Source organism: Panthera leo, chromosome E3, assembly GCF_018350215.1.
Source record: "Panthera leo isolate Ple1 chromosome E3, P.leo_Ple1_pat1.1, whole genome shotgun sequence".
NCBI lineage: Eukaryota > Metazoa > Chordata > Mammalia > Carnivora > Felidae > Panthera > Panthera leo.
Genome location: NC_056694.1, coordinates 37,874,169 through 37,895,872, shown reverse-complemented (window position 1 = coordinate 37,895,872; position 21,704 = coordinate 37,874,169). Strand labels below are relative to the sequence as shown.

The 21,704-nt window shown below is 49.7% G+C and overlaps 1 protein-coding gene and 1 long non-coding RNA gene across 2 annotated transcripts in view; one reads left to right on the top strand and one right to left on the bottom strand.

The window, feature by feature from the left end:
* Positions 1-569: 569 nt before the first annotated feature.
* Positions 570-21,704, bottom strand: part of ADCY9 (adenylate cyclase 9) — a 120,002-nt gene continuing 98,867 nt past the window's right edge. Inside the window, exons 6-11 of the mRNA XM_042922948.1 lie at positions 19,410-19,512; positions 18,273-18,481; positions 14,256-14,415; positions 12,975-13,123; positions 9,623-9,664; positions 570-4,592 (exon numbers count right to left, since the gene is read on the bottom strand). Of these exons, the coding sequence (XP_042778882.1) occupies positions 3,404-4,592; positions 9,623-9,664; positions 12,975-13,123; positions 14,256-14,415; positions 18,273-18,481; positions 19,410-19,512 (1,852 nt within the window). The 3' untranslated portion in view covers positions 570-3,403. The remainder of the gene's footprint in view (positions 4,593-9,622; positions 9,665-12,974; positions 13,124-14,255; positions 14,416-18,272; positions 18,482-19,409; positions 19,513-21,704) is intronic.
* Positions 10,735-12,975, top strand: LOC122210319. The gene is made up of 3 exons (XR_006198001.1): positions 10,735-11,409; positions 11,493-11,595; positions 12,814-12,975. It is a non-coding gene; the product is annotated as an uncharacterized LOC122210319 (long non-coding RNA).

The window sequence follows — 21,704 nt, the reverse complement described above, 5'->3', positions numbered from 1 at the left end:
CTTAGTTGCCTTGTTTTCCGAGTCATGTGAAAGAAAAGCAGATCTTCTTAGTTCAGCCACAAATTGCAGGAAACCAGGAGTGCCCCAATTTCTGAAGTGCTACACGTCTATCTTTTCAATGAGGAAATACCAGGCATCAAGGATTTAGATTTTAGAATATTTTAATATCCATTTCTTCAGTGGATGCATTTTCAAATAATTAGAATTAACAATTTAAAAAGAGCAGAGTGAAGGAACGATGGAAAAATGCAAACAGTTGGTTCTTGCTAATTTAACTTTAGGTTCTAGGCATGATGTGATTTTCTGAAACAATCAACCAAAAAATGCTTATCTCAAAAATCTAGAAATGCAAACGCAGACAGATCTTTGGAAACTACAAATTATTACAGTCCACGTAGCGGGAAGCACGCGGCCCTCTGGCTCTCAGTGTCAAGTGCAAATGTGCAGGTGTTGCATAATCTGTGTGACTCTTCAAGCTACTTAAGGGCTTCATAACTGATGCTCTACGTTTGTTTGCACTGGATAAAATTGTGTGCTTGTTTATATATATATATATATATATATATATATATATATATATATATATATATATGTATACACATATATATATGTATGTATGTATAATTCGATCTGACTTGGGGCCAAGAAGAAAACAGCAGTTGCAACTCAAAGCAACTATTTACACACATTCAGTTCTGAAGTATTGCTTCCTGACCTAAGTTCGTAAGAGGTATTGCCACTGTGAAGAATACATCCATCGTGCTGGTAGCGCTTGAACTGCTTCTTAGGGACCCGTCTTCAGTGACTATTTGTTCAACGCCAACAGAGCTGGGCGCGTGGCATTCCCGCTGCAGAGATTCTGTGGTCCTGCGTTGAGGTATGCTTCAGGGCAAGGAACTGGGAAGGACCCATGTCGCCTAGTGGCCCAGAGAGAACATCTGTACTGGTTATTTAGGAAGGCTCAGGGTGTTTTTTTTTAAAGACAATTTTAAAACTCTGGGAGAGCCATCCATCAAAGGCTCCGATTTGCACACTGCTGGACCAGATCGCCAGATGTTAAGACCCTCTCCCTGCCGTCTGCAGCTTCCCAGGGTCAGGAATCACAAACATCCTTGCAGCAGGGGAAGGAATAAGAGAATGTGCTGGGGAGGACGCATGTGCAGAGATGAACCTCTACGGGCGTGCTCTGAGCGGAACAGCAGAGACACAGCTGACGAGTCAGCAACTGCCCAGCCCCTTAGCTGCTGCCAGAGCTATGGAGCCTGGAGAAAGAAGGCAAAGGGAGAGGACCACACTCAGATACACGCCTTAACACTGATAGAAGCCCCTAACACCCACCTTCCCTATGGGCAAGGACAGCATCGGGTAGTGTTTTAAAACAAAAATAAAAATTCTGCAGGATCTTGTAAGAATACATTCTTTAGAAGCAAGAGGTATTGTCACACCATCCTTTCTCCGGCATCGGAAGACCAACAAACTGACAGTAAAACCTGAAGGAAGATCTTGGTTACGGAGAGCGCTCCTGACTCGCTTGGACATCGAGACCCTGGCTGTGGCCATACTGCTGGGACCCATGCATGTCCCCAAGGAGAGCTGGCCGATCAGAATCAGTATTTCCTGATACCGGAAATGGCAGATTGCGTATGAATTTGGGGGGCGGGGTTGATAACGGGACCTGACATAGATGTGACAGTTACACAGAGATTTTAGCAGCGAAAAGAAAATGCACAGGGCATGCCGGTAAAGACCTTCAACAGAGAAGGAGCTAGTCCTCAAATCATCCTGTGAACTATATGCCAGTGTCACCTGGAAAATGACCACGACAAGGCAACTCTAGCCTGAGTTCAACACCACGTCCGCTCCAGACTCAACACGGCAAAACGTCATCACGGGCAGGATTAGCAACAAAGGGCCCAGAAGTGATTTTCCTTAGGTTTTCTACACTTGCCCTGGTTTAACACCTCATCTGCACGTGGACGATTCTGTCTCTACGCACAGTGTAAGAACTCCACCTAAAGGGGGCTCAGATTCACTCACTAGGTTCAATCCTGCCGCACAGAGGCCCAGCGCAAGCCAAGAACGGGAAAGGATGAGAAACTTCTGGGCTGTGTGGGAGCCAAGCCCCTGCCGGCACTGCCTGCCCACCCTTGTGCTCTGCCCAGGCCTCCTGCCTCATACAGAGCAGGGCTCCGACTCGACCCCTGCGGCAGGAAGTCCCCATGGGCACCGATCTGCAGCTCGCAGGGCAGAAGCGGCTGCGTTAGTTAGGCTGAAAACCGTGGCTGGGAGCATCTCTGGCCCAGAGTGCTCTGGCCACGTCCGTCCAGGTCCTGCTCAGCCCCTGTGTGGGGACGTGGCCCAAAGCGGCCAAAGCACTAGTGGGCATCTTCTCACCCTGCTGCGTGCTTGCAGCCCCCCTTTCCCCCACCCAGCCTATCTCCCTTCACCACAATGACCTGGCAGCCCCTCCCCCGAACACGCACTTCCTGATAAATAAATAAATAAATAAATGCAACCCTCAGACGTTTATTTCGAGTTTCCCTCTCAGAGGACTCGGCTTCAGACAAACCCCTTCGCTCCCAGCTGGAAGACCCCTTGGTTTCCAGGGCAGAATGAAACACGGCTCTTAAATACCTGAGGCCTGGGTTCACGAGCGCATCCCTGGTTAGCATCTGGAATTTGGGCCTGCACGTGGAAGAAGCCCTAACACCACCTGGCTGGGAAGCGGCGCCCCCTCAGCCCCGAGGGCCCAGGAGCTCTGGAAGGCGCAGGTGGGGAGGGCGCGGGCCGTCCAGGCTGGTGGCTGCTCGCACCCCACGCCCCCCCACCGCCCCTCACAGTGAGTTACTGGCACTTGATCTCAGATTCATAAATGAAAGTGTGTGTGCGTGTACATGTTTACATAGAAAGATCAGGGCACTGGGAAACACTATTACGTACACAGAAAAAAATAAACCGCAAAAACATTGTATTAGCAAAAACAAAACAAAACAAAAACACAAACGACGACAAAACAAAAACCCAAAGTGTCTTGTGAGGAAAAGCAGTAAGAACGCTATCTTAACCACAGCTTCTGTTTAAAAAGTCCAGCAATACCCAATGCCATGATCTCCACCGGCGGTCTCTGTCCCTAGACTAGACGCCGCGGCCAGCCCCCGAAGGCACTTGTTCTCCACGCTGCTGGACGGTCACACCCAGGGGATAGGGCTCCGGGGAAGAAAAGGAACGAGACGGATGGAAACGACCCCTGAATAGCTGTGGTCCGCACAGACGTCAGGGCTGCCACGACCACGTGACACCACGTCCAGGGACAGAGGCTGTGGTGCTCGGGACGCACAACAGGCAAGTACAAACGTGACTGGGTTTCAAGGAGCAGAGCACCGCGGCAGCGACGGGCGCTGCGTCACACGCTCTCAGAAACGTTGAGCCTGGTGAGCTCGCTGGCTTCTTCAGCGTCCGCGTCTTCACAGTCGCTTTTCTCTATGGCTTTGCCAAATCGACACCTTTCTTCGGCTTTGACAGGCTCCTTCCAGGGCCTCTTAGAGGACAGGTGAGCATCCCTGGCCTGCACGTTGTTTTCGGAACCCGGAGGCGTCTTGTCCGCACTCTGGACAGAAGGCACCAGGTTGGCGATCTCGTCCGTGGGAGACCGCCCGATGCTGCCGTCCACCTGGACTCGGATGTCCGGGGAGATGGACAGCTGGTGCTGCGGCACGGCCCCGCTGTCCGTGCACTTTGGGTACAGGTAGGTCTTCATCTGGCCCTTGCCCTTGACGTTCACCGTCCCTCGGTAGTCGAAGTCATAGCCCATCTTGCTCAGGACGCGGTAGCTCTCCTCGCTCACCTGGATCCGGCACTCCACCCCCGTGCTGTCCATCCTGCTGGCGATGTTGACGGTGTCGCCCCAGATGTCATAGAGCAGCTTGGTGGTGCCGATGACCCCCGCCGTGAGCGGCCCGTGGTTGAAGCCCACCCTGAGCTTGAAGTTGAACCACAGCATGTTGCTGTTGAAGTCGTCCACCACGCGCATCATCTCCTTGGCGAACTCAAACAGGACCTGCAGGTGCTCCTGCGGGTGGCTGCCGTCCCGGCACTGCGCGCCGTTCAGCCCTGACGCAGCCATGTACGTGGCTCCGATGGTCTTGATCTTCTCGATGCTGCCGTAGCCCGGCCTGCTCAGGAGCTCGTCGAAGTCCCCGATGAGCTCGTTGAGGACGCGGTAGCACTCCTTGCCCCCCTCGTAGTTCTCCTCGTAGAACTCGCTGAAGTTGACGATGCTGGCAAAGATGACGCCCCCGCTGTCATGGTTCTTGGAGTAGGTCTGGGAGACCTTCAGCTGCTCAGCCACGTGGTAGGGGATGATGTTTCTCAGCAGCCAGTCAGCTTGGTCCCTCATGCTCTGGATCTTGGTGCGGTGGAGGTCCGCCTCCACATCCCCGTGGTAGTGCAGGCGGTAGCTGACCTCGAATTCTCGATTCAGGAACCAGACCAACAAGAGCAGGAGAAAGAAGACAAGAACCCCCTCCTGGCCAATCAGGCTGGCTGCTCTGCCGTCACGCGGCAAGGAACTGTTGCACGGATTCCCCTTGGAACTGGAGAGTAAAGAGAAGAGAACCGATGTACCTTCTTAAATGCACCTTTTAAGGGAGAGGTTGCTGCTCAGGACTTGTGGGTTCTGAAACAGCCCAGCTAACTAGCACTCGGCACCAAATTCTGGGGCATCGACAGCACGCAGCCGCCAAGCGCCCCGCTCCCGTTTAGCTGGCTGGCTGGAGCGGTGCAGAAATAAAGGCTGACCTTTGTCACTGGCTTCTGAGTAAGCACTTGGTGACTGTGGTTCTTCAGGAGCCTTCAGCTCCTGGACTTTTAACATCTTTCCTTTACCCCCAACTTTCTATTTTGAAAATTCTCAACCTTACAGGAAAGTTAAGAGGCTACTTAAAACATTCATACACTCCTCTCCTGGATTCAACAATTGCTGATGTTTCCCTGCTTTTCTCTTTCCCTCTCAACACACACTCATGCACACACGCCTCTCCCGCTGAACATTCTGAATGTAAACTGCAGACATCGTGACACTTGGATCCTGAATACTTCAGTCCCTATCTTCTAAGAATAAGGACATCTCCCAACGTAACCACACTACCATCATCGTACCCAAGAAATTTAACATTCTCTGACGCACTCCCTTTTCAGATTTCTCATCCAATGTTAGTTCTGAAAGATGTGTACTTTTACAAAGGATTTTGGTAAGTTCTCTACCGTCTACCCGTATAAAAGTCCACCAACGTACCATTAGCCCTTTCTGGGTTAGTTCTATTTTGCCAAAGTCATTTAAGACAATGTTAACATTTTAAAAAATAGTATGTATACTTTCAAGAGTAGCACATTGTGAGAAACTCAGACAGCATAAATAGTGGTAAAAAACAAATGTCTTTCCTTCAGAGAAGTATTGATTTTCTTGTGGTTGCAAGAAATTCTAATACATGGATGTACTGTAACAACCAGACCCCAACCCTGGGCCTTTGGGGCTGCGTCCACCGCTTACTCCTGGCGAACAGCGCAGGGACGCTCCTGTGCACAGGAGGGAGTCTGTCTGTGGGACAAACTACTGGAGCCGGAACCACGGAGTCACTTCAACTACTGCACATTTACAATTCCAGCAGAAATTTTCCAATTGCCTTTCTCATTTCTGTTCCCTCTGATGACAGCGTGCTCTCGAGGCGGGGGGCTCTCGGGGGGTGGGGGCCTGTTCTGCAGTTGGACGGTGCTGACCAGCAACAGGTGTGACTGAAGATTAGTGCCAGGAGCACGGTCTCTTTGCAAGTTCCTTTTTTAGATACAGCTTTTCCATTTAAAAGTACTACATACTCATGAGAACAAATGTAGGGGAAAATGCAGAAAGAAAAGATTTGGCCATCATGGACCACGCAGAGGCAATCACTGTTAATGAGCATGGCATTTCCTTGTCTGTCTTCTGTTTGTTTACAGAGCTGTGAGTGCTCTGTTCATGTCAATTCTGGGCTCTCATGTGCTTCTACAGCACACAGAGTGGGCTTCTAGATCTTATGTAGCAATGGGCTGAGTCACTATAAATATGATTCTATATAAAATGGATAGGTCCTCAGTTTAGATAGCTCCATGGCACAGAAAACTCAATCGTGTAATCAGAATGTTTAAGAAGTTTTACTGTTACCTGTGACTTAAGGATATTATAAAAAATAACGAAATTGACCAATCTGGCCATAATGGTCCTCCATGAAACACAGTCACAGAAGCCCTGACCTTGGAATAAGAATCCCCAGACTCTGTCCCAGCCGACTACTGCGGAGTTCTGGAACCCTGGGCAAGATTTCTAGCTCTCAATCTCCTCACATGTAAACTGAAGATGGGCTGGAGTATTGCTAAGTCCCTCCTGGCCTCAGGTTCTATGCAAAAGGAGTTAACAGAGCAGGCCTGAGGCTGCTAGCCACAGAAAGGCCTACCGGCAGCACTGCCCTAGGCTGGCATCAGGATCTCGGATTTGGGGAGGTTCCTGCCCCCCTTGATAAAAGGGGCTCACCGCGTCTACACTGCTTGCGCAAACAAGGTGGTTTATGCTGAGGACCTGCCTTCCTTCCGAGAGTCCGGAGTTTTGATTGATGCCAGGCAGAGATGCCTATCTGACTAGCCTCTAATAGAAACCCTGGGTACAGAGTCTCTGATGGGCTTCCCTGGTGGACAACATTTTACCTGTTGTGTCACAGCTCATTGCTGGAGGAATTAAGAACGTCCCAGACTATGCGGTAGGGACAGCACTCTTGAAAGCTGGCACTTAGTATCCTCTGGACTCTATCTCATGTACCTTTTCTCTCTGCTGATTTTGCTTTGTGTCCTTTCATTGTAATAAATCACAGTACAACTATGTGCTGAGTCCTAAATCCTCCCAGCAAATTGCTGGTCCTGGGGGTGGTTTTGGGGATCCCTGCCGTAAGTTCCCTGTGAGCCGGCAACCCAAAATGGCCTCTGTGGTAAGACACACCACACTTACTTATTCTTCCGATGGTCATTTAATCAAATGGCAACACAGATTATGAATCTCAAGTACTGAATAATTAACTGAAATGACCGAAACGGATTTGTGTTCAGCCTTGCAAGCCCTCTAACGGGCTTGAGAATAGGGAGAGAATCTGCCCCAGGAGGCAGAAGGCCTTCTCTTGTGTGGGCCCATCTCGGTGGGTGAGGAGGGAACCTTTCTTTCTGTTTCTCCAAAGTGGTGACATTAAGGAACAGTCCCCTTTATAAGTACATGTCACCGAGGCTCACCACCATCTTCACAGTCCAGTCGGGCTTTGTAGCCCTGGGCCAGACATGGGTGATGTGTCCGGGTCTCCTCAAGCAGGCTATTGCTCTCGATGCTTTTCTCACTGTGCTGTGGCCAAAGCCAGCAGTGTGGCCTGACTCCGGAGAGGGGCACAGGCCAGTCCCTCTGCACAGAGGAGGGGAAGACTGGAACGTAGGCCAGCATGAGGGAGAAGGGCACCAGACTGTGACATGTGCTTTCTCCTTTGTTTGAAAGGAGAGCCCCAATCCACAGATCTACATTTAGTGCCCAAGGGGCTGATGTGCAGCAGAAGAGATGTGTGACGGGTAGGTGAAAGAATTACTTCCCATCCATAACCAGTATTTCTCATTCCGCCACAGAAGGAGCCAAGATGGTGGTCTTATTCCTACATTCGAACAGCAAAGGTCAGTTCCAAAAAGAGGAATTCTACGTGACTCAATGCAAGAGTCAATCTATGACTTAACGGTGGGACATTAAGTCATAATTGGAAGTTGAGAAAAATGCAGTATATCCATGATCACAGAGAAAAGGGGTTAAAACGTCAAGAAAAACGGAAAGAAAAAAAAAGATCACTCATGGTCCTAACCAGCTTAACGTGGGATCTGTTAACATTCTGGTGTATTCGGTGCCATTTAAAATCTATGCCTAGAGATGGGAGGTTGGGGGAGTGACTGAGCAGTGGCACGGGGGTACTTCTGGGCACTGGGAATGTTTCATTTCTTGGTCCGAGAGGCAGTTTAGTGGGTGTGCTCACTTATGAAAAGTCAATGAGCTGTATTCTTATGATCTGGGTACTTTTCAGTGCACATGTTATATATTCATCAATAAAAAGTTTACTTAAAAAAAGGTGCTAAGTGTTTTGTTTCCAACTAAATACTATAGTCGTGATGGTAACAGAAACACATGTGCACTGGGCCTTTGTTCCATACTTTAAATCTCCTTCCCAGTGTCCATAGGTCCACAGAGATTGAATATTTTAATTGTAAAAACAAAAAAAATCATTCATCACTCATTACCAGATCATAACTATTGCATATCTTACATTTTTTTCATATGTATAATGAAATACTGACAGGATGTTTCCAATTCCACATAAGTGTTTTTCTTATTGGTGCATCTTAACAGTGGCAATATTTGAGAACATGTATCATAACTCATTTCTTTTTATTGGCAACTGAAGTTCTGGATTGTCTCCTCAGCGGATAAACAAAAATAGAATTATTACGTCAAAGGCTATAAACACTTTTGTAGACGGATCGCCAAATTACTTTCCAGAACTATGTACCATTCTGAGGAGTGATGAGGCATGGCAGAAAGAGGGGGGCCCACTAGTGTGGGACGCCAGGGTTCACACACTTCCAATGACTAGCTGTGTGACCACAGACAGGCTCCTTAACTTCTCTCAGCTTCAGCGTCCTCATCTGGAAAATGGGGACAAAGCCGCCTGATGTGTCAGGCTACTGTGAGAATTAAATAAGCCATGTATTTTAAGTGCCTGGTAGCTTAACAAAATAAACAGTGGCAGGGTAGGAACGCGCCACACCTCCACCCGCACTGGGTATGCACACTGTAACTTTGTGAACGTCCAATTTAAAAGACCAAAAGGAGGTGTGTAGTTATTTAAACGTCCGATGACTTCAGGAGTAACCTATTTGGCCTCTACCTACATTTCCCCCCCGTGAATTTTTTTGGTTTTTTTTTTTGTCCTTTATTTATGCAGGCCCTAACCAGCTCTTTAGGTGACGGCCCACAGCTATCTGTGTGCCCACACCCCATTGGTGTGTCAGTCAGCCTTTTATTTTTGTGCGTGTGCGGCTTTATTTATTATTTGTAAGACTGGAAAGTTATCTGTTTTAGAGGTCTGCAAACTAATGTTATTTTTTCTAGACTTTTATATAGTCTTATATAATTTAATGCTTATTTCTAACTCTTCAGTTTATTTAGATCTTACTTTGATGTCTATAGTAAAACAAGGGTCTAACATTTATTATTTCAAATTTCTAGTTAGCAATTTCAAAATATTTTAGGGAATTAAAATAAGTACTGTCCTAGACTTCACAGATTTCCCTCCTAACATGCTGAAATCTTATGTAAAACTGAGCCAAACCTAGTATGTTCTTAACAATCATTTCGTTTTTTCCAGTAAGATACTGTAACTATGATCTGTTATTTCAACAAGTACATACTTTCCACTTATTCTTTTAAGAATTACATATGGTTCTTTTTCTTCAAGATACAACTGCTTTTTAGGAAGTTACTCTCGTTTGTTCAGATACAAGCATGATGTTAACAGCTTACCTGAAATTCTGTCCCACATCCAGGTGTGAAATTACTACGGAACTGAAATTAAAATGCAGAAAAATATTATTATAAAAAGCAAAGAAGGCATTACATAAAGTGATCTGAGAAGAGTTTAAATAAACAATTTTCCTTTTTCAAATATGGAGACCAAGTTAGATAACTAAGTATAGTTAATTCTTTATTATAATTTGATGCTGGGTTTTAACTAAAAATCACAACAGGCACGGGGCACCTGGCTGGCTCAGTCGGTTAAGCGTCTGATTTCTGTGCTGACAGCTCAGAGCCTGGAGCCTGCTTCAGATTCTGTGTCTACCTCTCTCTCTGCACCTCCCCCGCTCATGTGCTCGCGCGCGCGCACGCTCTCTCTCTCTCTCTCTCTCAAAAATAAATACGTATTTAAAAATTTTAAAAAAAAATCACAACAGGCAAAGTCAGTGACATAGCTAATAGGCCTTCATGTAAGGTGTGGAACAGATGCACCGTCACCAAAGAGTGACATCTAACAAGGAGTCTCCAAGGCGTTCATGTGACTGTTAGGACTCATCTACGGGTTCCCAAAGGCTAGACACCAGTCACGATGAACAGCAATGCCTGTTCACAAAGGACCGATTTAGAAAGGAGCTCAGGAGGGGCGCCTGGGTTGCTCAGTCAGTTAAGCATCTGACTTCGGATCTTGGCTCAGGTCATGATCTCACAGTTCATGAGTTCAAGCCCTGGATCAGGCTCTGTGCTGATGATGTGAAGCCTGCTTGGGATGGTGTCTCTCATTCTCTCTGCCCCTCCCCCTGATTGTGCTCTGTCTCTCTCAAAATAAATAAACTAAAAAAAAAAAAAAAAAAAAAAATCTGTTAGAGAGGAATTCAGGAGACGCTGGCTACCTGAGAAGCTGGTGGTCCCAAAGCAATCAAGTCCCAGTTTGGGGCACAGAAACCACAGACTATAAAGAACTCCCTCTCGGTGTCGGAGCAGGACCCATGACCTGCAGGATCCTCTCCACAACCCTCATAGCCTCTTCTAGGGTCCTGTTGCACCCAGCTTCCCCCCAGGCCAGCAAATCAGCCTAGTGCCCCCACATTTCCTGGTCCTCTAGATCCACCTGCTCTGCTCACCATGAAGGGGGACCTTACACAGCCTCTGCCAGCAGCTCCCCTGGGCAGCAGAGGCCAGGGGACAGCTCAGAGCGACTTTCACCATCACAGGAGGTGTTAGATGATGTCACAGAGAAGGAGAGAAAGAGCGACAGCAGAGACACTGCTCTGAGTTGAATGTCCTCTCCTCTCCTTGCCCAGACATGGCGGTGACCCTGGTTTTCCATGTGTGCACAGCCCTTCTTTCACATCTGCAACCCCCCCAAGGCTGGAGCGGTTCTTGGAAGTCCCCTCCCCTACACAGGGGGCTTGTTCATCACTCCGGCAGCTTCCTACCCTGTGACCCTGCAAGGCTCAGTGGGGCCGACAGGGTCGATGGGCTCAAAGGATTTTGCAAGTAGGGAGGACTACCGGGTGCAGGGGAGACTCAGGATGCCAGCCGCACCCCAACATCTGCTCTTTGAATTCCGGACAAAGGTGATGGAAGTAGTCCCTGATCACTCTGGTCCCAGTGGAAAAGCCCGGCACCAGTGACTGAAGGACATTGTGAACGGCTGATGGGGGATCTGTGGTGGTTCTCTTAAAAGGTTAAAAGGCATGACGAATCCCGTGCTCTTGGGAGAGAGTTTTATAATGACCCTGATTCCAGACGGCCATATCTTCAGAAAGGAAAATGTACACTGTGCTCTGCTTAAAGTAATTTAGCTATTTATTAAGGTTTCCTTTCAGATGCTGAAGGACAGCTTTACTTAAAATTCCCTTTTGATCTTAATTTGCAGAGAACTTGAGCGTCTTTCATGTCGTCATTATTCTGTGAAATAAACTGAGGAGAAGGGTGCTTACTCTGTCCGTTACCAACCACTGGTCTGGTCAAGTCCACAGGTACACGATGGCGGTTTCATCTGCTATTGCAACAAACTAGATCATTGTCTACTTCTGAACTTATTACAGCAATGGTTCTCAGCAACAATAATGCCATTCCTAGGGGCATTTCTAAACTGTTGGGGCTCCCTCTGGTTGTCCCAGTAAATTTGAGGAACCAGGAATGTTAGATGTCCTGCAAAGCACAATGAAGGAACGCCCTGTATAACTTTGAGATATCCTACTGGCCTAAACCCACTGTAATTATAAAAGAGTGGTTCTTTAATATGTGCTAACAGTAAAATATTTTTATACGCAGTCACCAAAAAAAGTCCAATATTTAGGAGAAGTTTAATGCTTAATGGCTTAAGGACATTATCCAGAAATTTCTAAGTTAATCACTGTGAGCATTCTGCTATCTAAGGTAACACTGTTTTTCCAACTACACAGCTAGCTGAAAAAGGCTAATAGCCACAAAACCAGTTGCAAATGCGCAGTGATCAACAGGAGACTTGTTTTTAACACACTAAGAATCAAACATTATTTGGTTAGTAGGACAAAATAAAGACAGGGATCTTACTGGATTTCATTAACATAGAATGTTTTAAAAACAGCACAAATCACTGCCATCCTCTATATTTCTATTTGTTAATTTTTCATAGCATAACGGCAAGAACTGGTCCCGTCCCTTGGGGTCTTCCACACGGTTCCTCTTTCTTTTCCCACACTGTCCAATCTATTTCTTGGAGCCTACCAGTGATAGGGTTTTGAAGGCCATTTGAATACGTGGGAATGAAAAGTATTCTTCAAATGTGGGAGGATTTCAAGACAAAAGATATATTTCCAGTGACTGGTCAATACTCTGTTTCATGTCATGATGTGTGTCACGACAGGGAGTCAATATTTATAAATAAGGCCCAGGTCGCCGGCAACAGCACCATTCCCCCTCACTCCCTCTCCTTCAGCAGCCTGCGGTCTGTCTGGGTACATTACCCCTACTCAAACAAAGTTGGAACCGGCTTCCTCTTTGCATTCTTGGTCTACCTATTCCTTGATTCTTTCACTTTCTTGATGGGCTCGTATGCAACAGCCTCTGGTCCCACTTCTCCAGTGTAAGGAAGTTCAAGCACAAGCTTAATGCTTTCTGTTCTCTGGGGCAGGGGTAGTCACCCAAGCATGTCTATATGCAAATACGTACTACATTGCCAAAAATTATCTTTTCTTTCTTTTGCATATTAGTCTTGGAGTATGTCGTGTATGGTGAGAGCTGTCGTGCTGTGATAGTACCTGTTAGAGCAGAGGGAGAGGGCATCGCCTCAGACGTGAAAGACACAGGTGAGGTCGGGAAAGGGGTCCCAGCCGGCGAGGGTGCCGGACTCAGACCGTGGTGGTGGACGTACCTGTCCGGGCAAAGGGAGATGTAGAGCAGGAGCAGCGGCCCAGCCCCGACGACGGTGGCTAAGGAGGACCTCATCCAGGAGCTGAGCTGGCAGAAGTTACAGTAGTGCACGACAGCGGTCAGGATGGCGGAGCCCGCAAACACGGTGAACTGTAACAAGGGGCCAGCGTGGTCAGTGACCCGCCCCGCCTTGGCCTCACTCCCATTCTGCCATCAAAGGATTCACTCACTTATCTTTCTTTCAAAATAAAAATCGCTTAATGTCTGGCAGTTTCAGGGACGGATGGCACTCTGTCGCGTTAATCGCCCAGAGCTTTAGGCTGCAAGTCTGCACTAGCACCAAAGTTCTCCAGATGTGTGGGAACGGCAGGAGTCACGCCAGAGGAAAGGGAAGGCAGGCCACCAGTCTGAAAACCACCGCCATTTAAGTGGTTACCTTTAAGAAGCCTTCCTTCAGGCATCCCGCTAGGTGCCAGCAGAAATGTAATTTGGGGTATCAAATGCAGTCAGCCCACCCAGCTCAGGTCACATTGGCTTTCACCAAAAACATAACCTTCCAGGGGCGCCTGGGTGGCTCAGTCGGTTGGGCGGCCGACTTCGGCTCAGGTCATGATCTCGCGGTCCGTGAGTTCGAGCCCCGCATCGGGCTCTGTGCGGACAGCTCAGAGCCTGGAGCCTGTTTCAGATTCTGTGTCTCCCTCTCTCTGACCCTCCCCCGTTCATGCTCTGTCTCTCTGTCTCAAAAATAAATAAACGTTAAAAAAAAAATTTAAAAAAAAAAACAAAAACATGACCTTCCACAAGGGCATTAATTCACTCCTTCTGGGGTCTAACCAGGAAGCTCCTCCCTGATCAACAGCAGCCGATCCGGGGGCCAGTCACACAGCTGTGCTGGTCCTACAGACGAGCACTCTCTTGTACTTGTCTGGAAACGTGGGGCTGATGCTGCTTGGTGAAACATGTAAGCAAACAGCTCATCTGGAGCTCGGCAAAGAGCAGGTGAGGTTGGAGAGGGCACACGTCAACCGGGCAGGGCAGCCGCGTACCCAGCCCTGTTGACTGTGCTCAGTGACAGGCCGCGTGCTCACCTCCCTGACTGCTTCAGGCAAGTCTTTTCAGAAGACAAGCACAAGGTGGTGACAAAGAGTTTGTCCCTCTTTAGAGGCCTATATTTAAACTGCTGTCCCAAGTCATCAGACTTATTTAAAAAAAAAAAAAAAAAAAAAACAAAACACGAAATTGTGCGAAAGAGCCCAGAAACAGGCACCAGGCCTTTACTTACGTGTATGTCGGTGTCAAATTCAGAGGTGATATGTGAATAGACGGCGAGAGCAGGGAGTGACACCAGGATGGCCCCAATGAAATGGCGCGGGAGCCAGCCGGCTATCCGCTCCAGCAGGCGCTTGGTACAAGCCATCACATCCTCCAGGAAAAACACCATCCTGGGACAAGGAGAAAAGGGGTGTCTGCGGGCAGGATCAGCCTGCCGGGGAAGATGAAGGCAGGAGACCCACAGGCTGCTGCCGTGGGTGTGGGGGCCGCAGAGCCCTGGCCCCTCACCTCTGGAAGATACCAAGGGAACTCGACTTGCTCAGCTCATCAGACCTTATTCGAAGGTCATTTGTTGCCTCCTGATAACACGTGTTTGTAGAAAGCCAAGCATAAGCTTCTGTGGGTCTCAAAGGAGCATGGAAGAACCAGGCACGGGAACATGAACAGGCCCCACCTGCTGTCCCAGCCTGCCAGGGTAGGGGTCCGGGGGCTGGGCGCTTTGGAGGTGTTTGGGGATTTGGCAGGGCCTTTCTGGTTGCCACGGGGACTGAGGGGTACTGCTGGCATCTAGTGCGCAGGAGCCAGGGAGGGGAGGCTCTACCCTGCGTTCTGCACAATGGCCACCTGCCCCCTGGACACCCACAGAGGTGAAAAACCTGCTGCTGCTGACCTCAGCCTAGAGCCTAGTTATATCTCGTTTTTTAACAGAAAGTGGTTTCTGGGTGGTACTATCGCAGTTATCTTCCAGGAATGGACTACTGTGTGAAGTGCCCTTGGCTTTGTTTGGGGCCTCAGCAAGGCTCACTCAGCAGTTCAGAAATCAGGTCAGAGGCTGCAACCCAGCTCACAGCACCATGCCACCAAACCCGCACACCTCTAGGGGTCCCTTTGTGGCGATCGCGCACCTGAGGACACAGCTGATGACTCTGTTATGACCTCCCCGGTGGTGCCGCCCTGGCAAATACAAGGTGAAGCACTATGTACTTGATGTATTTTATTTTTAATGGATTTCTTGACTTTCCTCCTTCGTGTCAGAGTGAGGGCATTTCACGGGCCCTTCTGAAACTGTGTGTATGGGTAGGTAGGCTGTATTTCAGGATGGTGATGTGGACATCACAAAAAGAATCTTCATAAAGAAAGGAGAGCAAGTATGTGGGGCGCAGAACCACTGTTCTAGAGGAAGAATGGTTTGGGGTGAGGGGCCAGTACCTGGATGCCAGCAGGGGGAGATGGAGAAGGGCCACCGGGGTTCAGCTTGGGAGGGAGACCCACACACATAGACCCTCTCTCTGAAGCCTGGCCCTAGCGAGGAGGAGAAGGGACAGACCCACTATCCTCACCTCTGGGGGGGGGGGGGTGGTGGTGGTGCAGGCACTGTTGCTCAGCTTTGACACCAAAAGTTCCCCTCCAGGACCTCTGCCACACAGCCAGGTGCCCGTACCTTCTGTCACGGACACCTCAGCGCAGCAGCCACAGGCACGTACGCTTGACCTCCACCAGGAAACCGCAAATCTTGGCCATTTCCCACATGGAGCCAGACAGGCCCTGTCTGACCCTTTTAGGGCCTGGATGGGTCTGGCCTCCTGACACTCAAATGGATAATGGAGTCCTGGGAATATTTCCAAGACTAACCACAAATATGCTCAAAGGCAGAATACATAAGCCCCATGAGGAGGCAGAGGGAGCCAAGTTCCAAGAGGGAGAAGGCAGGACCGACAGGCCCTTCATGAAGGTCCCCAGGATGGCAGAGCTCTGAGGATGAGACCCACTGTGCTCATGCCCGCCTGGGCTCAGCACAAAATGAAGGGAGTGCAAGGATGGGCTGTGACTGCGATGCAGGAAGGCTTCTGGAGGAGGGTTAGGCCAGCCACCAGAGCAGCTGCAGAACCAGCCTCCCTGGGGCACCCACATATTCTGCAGCACGGGGCTCCTGTTGACCTGGGATCCTAAAAATGCCCTCTGCATGGCGAGAGGAGCTCCATCAAGTTCCCGACCCCTCCCAAGCTTTGATGATACGGGCGAAGTGGACTTTTAAGGTCACACCAGTGGTCATTCAGGAGGAGTGGCCACCTCATTTGAAGGTGCTTGCAGAGCACGTGGGTGTGCCAGGCCCAGAACCCACCGGGGTGCAGCCAGGCCTGGCATCTTTGTGGCCTACAGCCCTTGGCAGTCTCCAGGTTAGCCCAGACCCTATAGAACTAGCTCCAGTGGAACAGGGAACAGTGGTGTAAAGGGCTTTTTAAAAAGGCATGGAGATAATGCTGGCCTCTGAGCGAGCAGGAGCCTTCTCTAACTGCCAGGACCTGTGTCACACAAAAACCTGGGCCCAGGGCAGGGAGCGCGAGGAGACTCACTGCAGGTGGATACCAGGTTTTCTTTGGGGTGGCAGAAATGTTCTAAAATTATCTGGTGATATTTGCACAACTCTGTAGGTTTACCAGGAATCACTAAATTGTACACTTACACGGGTGAATTTCTAGTACGTGATTAAAAAGGAAAAGACAAACCAGGGGCCTGAAGATGCCTTGGTTTGGGATCCCAGAAGCAGAGCTGATCTGGGAGTAGTTCCCAGGCAGCTCAGTAAGGGGTGCAGAGCCGCCCTGCAGGGGCCCGTAGGGAGGAATCCCTGGCTCTGCGCAGCGAGGCTCAGTCCTGGTGGGGAATCTGGGTGGAGAGCGCAGATGCACCCTGCAGTTACCTCAACCTGGAGGAGACACGAAGGTCAAGTGTGAGGCCTCCGGCAGCCAGAGAAGGCCCTCAGCAGAGAGCCCCAGGGGTAGGGGCCGGTGTGGGGGAATAAGGGGACGGTGAGCATGGGGATGGGGAGAGCGATCCAGACCATATACTCCAAAGCGGAGCGGCAGGGGCCTAGTGTTCAGAAGCCTCAGGGCTAGGCCTGAGGCTGCCGTTTCCTGTCCTGGGGTGTTGGGGAAGCAGAGCAGACACTCGAGGTCAGGGCCCTTCTCCCCGTTTCTGTTTTACATCCAGCTTCTGGGGGCAATTAGCAGAGGGACCGCCAGGTGAGACTGACAGGACTGGACAGAGGACACGGTCTCGGTGCCCAGGAGGCAGACGGGGGAGAGCAGAGGGCGTGCGTGTGAACAGAGTACCCTGTGCATTTGCATCTAGTCGGAAATATGCAGAGCGGCTGTGAGCGTCCCCAGGTGCTGGGCTGAACCCCAACATCGGGCTGAATGGGTCTTGAGGGCCTACCTTCCCTGAGGGGTCCCTGCTATCCATTCAGACCTTCTATCCATATGGGTCTTGAGGGCCTACCTTCCCTGAGGGGTCCCTGCTATCCATTCAGACCTTCTATCCATTTCTAAATGGGTTGCTTGTCTTTTCATTACTGAGCTTACATTCTAGATGGCAGACCCTCACCACAGCTGCGGTTGGCAAATACTCTCCCGCCTGCGGGCTCCTTCAGACCCGAGAAACGACAGGTGTTCTCTGGAACACAGAGGCTTTAAATTTTGATGAGGCCTAACTTATGTCTTCTTCCTCTGGCCACTCGTGCTTTCCGTGTCCTAAGAAAGCACTGCCTGACCCAAGCTGGTGGAGATGGAAGCCTATGATTCCTACTAACATTTTGGAAGTTTTGCTCTCACATCTAGAAGAGGCACCCATTGATTTGCCAGTGGCCACCCACTACGTGAGCCCCGGACGCTTCTGTCCTGTTTCTCTTCCCTTTCTAATTCCCTGTCTTTCCACTTGCTCTCTTTAAGTCTCTGAGCTGGGAGACTCAGGGGCTGGCTGGCAGCTGTGGGGCTGGAGAGGACATGGACCCCCTCTGGTAAGGAAGATGCTCACCTCTGCTGAGGGCCGCGGTCTGCAGAGAGGATGCTGTGCAGTGGGGCTGGAGGAGGGGAGGGGACAGGACCAGTCCCCCAGCAGGAGAGCTTGCAGGGGCCTCTGGCAGGAGGCGGGTCAGCGCAGCCTCAAGCCAACTGCGCAGCCATCAACTATGGAGCCAGCAGAGGGAGCTACAGGCTAAAGGCCGGAAAGAGCCCTGCAGGTGGGCCTTTACCTGACGGAGACCACGAGGGACAGCACCTCCAGCAGCAGGGCGGCACCGAAGACAGCCAGGGCGGCGGGCGGGGGAGGCATGGAGGCAGCCCCGTACTTCAGGAAGCAGGTGATGGACAGAATCAGAAACACTGTCGTCGACAGAAACACATCCAGGAGGGAGCTGAAGGTGGCGCTGGCAAAAGTCTTCACGGGAGAATTCTTTATAACCTGTGTGCGGGAAGGAGGGGAGGCGGGAGGCGTGAACCAGAGCTGCGGCAGATGGCCACAGAGTAGGATTTAGATGAAAGACAAAGCCAACGTTTGTTGAGTACTTGCCCACCCTGGACCGAATACAAGTGTAAGTTCTTTAAGGCAGGCCATCTCTACTGTCGCTTTTAACGAGGACACTAAGGCACAGAGCAGTTAAGAAACTTGCCCCAGGTCACACAGCAAGCAATTACAAACCAGTAAGTTCTCACAAGCACGTTACATACTGAGCTTGAAAGGTGGGTTATGGACTGGCAAAGGCAACGACTCTGTGTCTGTGAAGCCGTGTAACAGAAGCCATTTTCTGGAAGCTTCCACTGAATGCTGGGTCCCAGGTTCAGGGTGTGTGACAGCTGGCTTCATGTCAGCAGTAAGAGGCAGGGACTGAAGCTGCAGCAGATGAAAGCATGGGCACATCAACAGATAGTAAGATGCTCATGCCTTCAGTCAAGAGCCTGCTCGGGGCCTGGCCCTGTGCGGGCGCTGGGAGCTCACAACCTAATGGTGGGGACAGACAGGATCTGAAACGTCAGGGTGCTGTGGTAAACATAACAAAGTGACATGCATGTAGTGTTAGGGAGTCCCAGGGAAGGAAGGAGAAAATGAGGCAAATGCCAGCCAGCAATGAGCAGGGGGCCCAGAAAAGACATGCCTGCGATGCTAAATGATGGAGCACAGAAAGATCGGGGTTGTTTTCCCTGTGTGGATAAATTCACATGCAGACGCAGCTTGGGGCTTATAGACTGTGAGAAATCAGGAGTAGTCTTCGGTGTCCTGTCACTCAAGGCGAAAAAAAAAAAAAAAAAAGTCTGCCAAAGCACAAAGCTGATAGCAAACTGTCCAGCACAAACAATAAATTTCTTTCATAGAAGTATGAGGGGAAACGCACCTCTTCTTGATAGCTGGTCCGATAGGATCGCTCTAGCTCCTGATCCAGGAAGTTCAAGCTGAACTGATTGATGGGTGGCTTGAAAAAATAATCCTTCATCAGGCTAGAAGAAACGAAAAATCCATTTGATCAACACTGCGCACAGTCATTGTGCTGACTGTATCAGAAGACCGCAATTTGCTGCCCCAACACCGTTCCCCAAGCATGTCACAAAAACATTGTCTGAGGGTCACTATGTGATAGACCCCGCCGGACCACTCCCTTAGGACACACACAAGTCTGGAAAGTGCTTTGTATTTCTAAAACACATGTTGTGTTTACTCTCCAAAAAAACAATGGCTGCCCACTGTCATTACAGCATACATCGTGAGAACCCTGCTTCTGGAAACATCTCTCAGTGTTTGAGGAAGAAGGCAGCTCTATTGTGCTAGAAAACAACTGCTTCTGGAGAGGCAGACATCCTGTACTGAGAAGACTTAGGCTGATTCCAAGGCTTCTGATGAAAACATCACTCGGAGCTGCTGTCCTGCCATTCAGAGCTCTGACAGTCAGTACCGCTGTCACAGCAGACAGGCTGTTATCACAAAACTGTGTACAGAGTTAGTGTAACTGGGGTGCTATTGTCACATGTGCAGATTGCGTGTGAAACCTGAAAAATAACACTCAAGGATTTTAATAGCAGAGAAATCAAACCTGCTTTATGTGACTCTCATTCTTTTGTGGGTTGCTAGCAAATACTAAAATCCTTTTTATTCTGCAGAAAATTACTATAAACTTAAGAGAGTGTTGACATGTTTTCAGAAGGCAAATACAACCAGGGAGTGTAGTCTCTTTCCCTCAGACAATAACTTCTGCAATTAAATCAGATAAAACAGATACAGTCCCTCCCATGTGCCTGACACACAGTGGGGTTCACATAGGCACGCTCCCTCCTGTCCCTGAAGCACAGTGGACTCTCTCCTTCTGTGACAGGTGCTCAGGACCTCACTATACTCATACACTCAGAAGAGAGAAAATTCCATCCCCAAATGTTGACCCTCATCCTTTCCACTCAGGAAGTGTAGACAGAGGAAAATCAACACAGCGGCTATAAGGACGATGTGCAACGGCCACAGTTAGCAGTCAAGGGACAGGATCCACACAGCCAGAAGCCGTGCTGTTCCTCTGAAATTAATACTGGGAAGTTCCATTTCTGGGAACAGAGATTAGCTCCTTTTGGACCAATCCCCTCTCAGATAACAATAAACCCTGGACAAGATTATAAAAATTACTCCTGGAAGGCAGTACAGACCAACCAAAGCAGACAGAAGATGGAGGAGAGTCAGACTTGGAAGAAGAGAACAGCACCAGCTTAATTTCCCTTTTTTTTTTTTTTGGCCTGAAGACTGCCATTAGTCAGCAACACATGCAGGATGGCTAAAACTCAGATAGAAAAGCCACAATCTCACTGTCTTGGAAAATCAGGAAACAATGTTTGGGGGCTCATGGTTGAGAAAATGGGGTTGAAAATCCCAGAGGAAAAAAAATAGAGAAGGGGCACCCCCACATTCACCATATAAGCTCTGCTCAAGTCTCTGGCTGACGCTTGAGGTGTGCACATGCACAGCAGACTCTGAGCAGCCTGATTCAGGCTGGAAAAAAAAAAGAGCAACTGCCTACCCTAGGGGAGGCAACGTTTGGTGTCTGAGTTTAGGGAAGTGAACTGCCTGAGGAAGGAAAGAAGGAAGTGAGGGAGGGAAGGGGGAAAGAGAGAGACGGGGGAAAGGAGGGAGGAAGTGAGGGAAGAAAGGAGGGAGGAAAGAAGGAAGGGAGGGAGGGAGGAAGGAAGGGAAGGAAAGAACAGACGGAGGGAAGAAGGGAGGAAAGGAGGGAGAGAGGGAAGGAGGAAGGGAGAGAGGGAAGGAGGCAGGGAGGGAGGGAGGGAGGGAAGGAGGAAGGAAGGAAGGAAGGAAGGAAGGAAGGAAGGAAGGGAGGGAGGAAGTGAGGGAAGAAAGAAGGGAGGAAGGAAGGAAGGAAGGGAGGAAGGGAGGGAGGGAAAAAGGAAGGGAGGGAGGGAGGGAGGAAGGAAGGGAGGGAGGGAGGGAGGAAGGAAGGAAGGGAGGGAGGAAGTGAGGGAAGAAAGGAGGGAGGAAGGAAGGGAGGGAGGGAAAAAGGAAGGGAGGGAAGGAGGAAGGGAGGGAGGGAGGGAGGAAGGGAAGGAAGGAAGGGAAGGAGGGAGGGAGGGAGGGAGGGAGGAAGGGAGGGAAGGAAGGAAGAGAGGGAGGGAAGGGAAGAAGAAAGGGAGGGAAGGAGGAA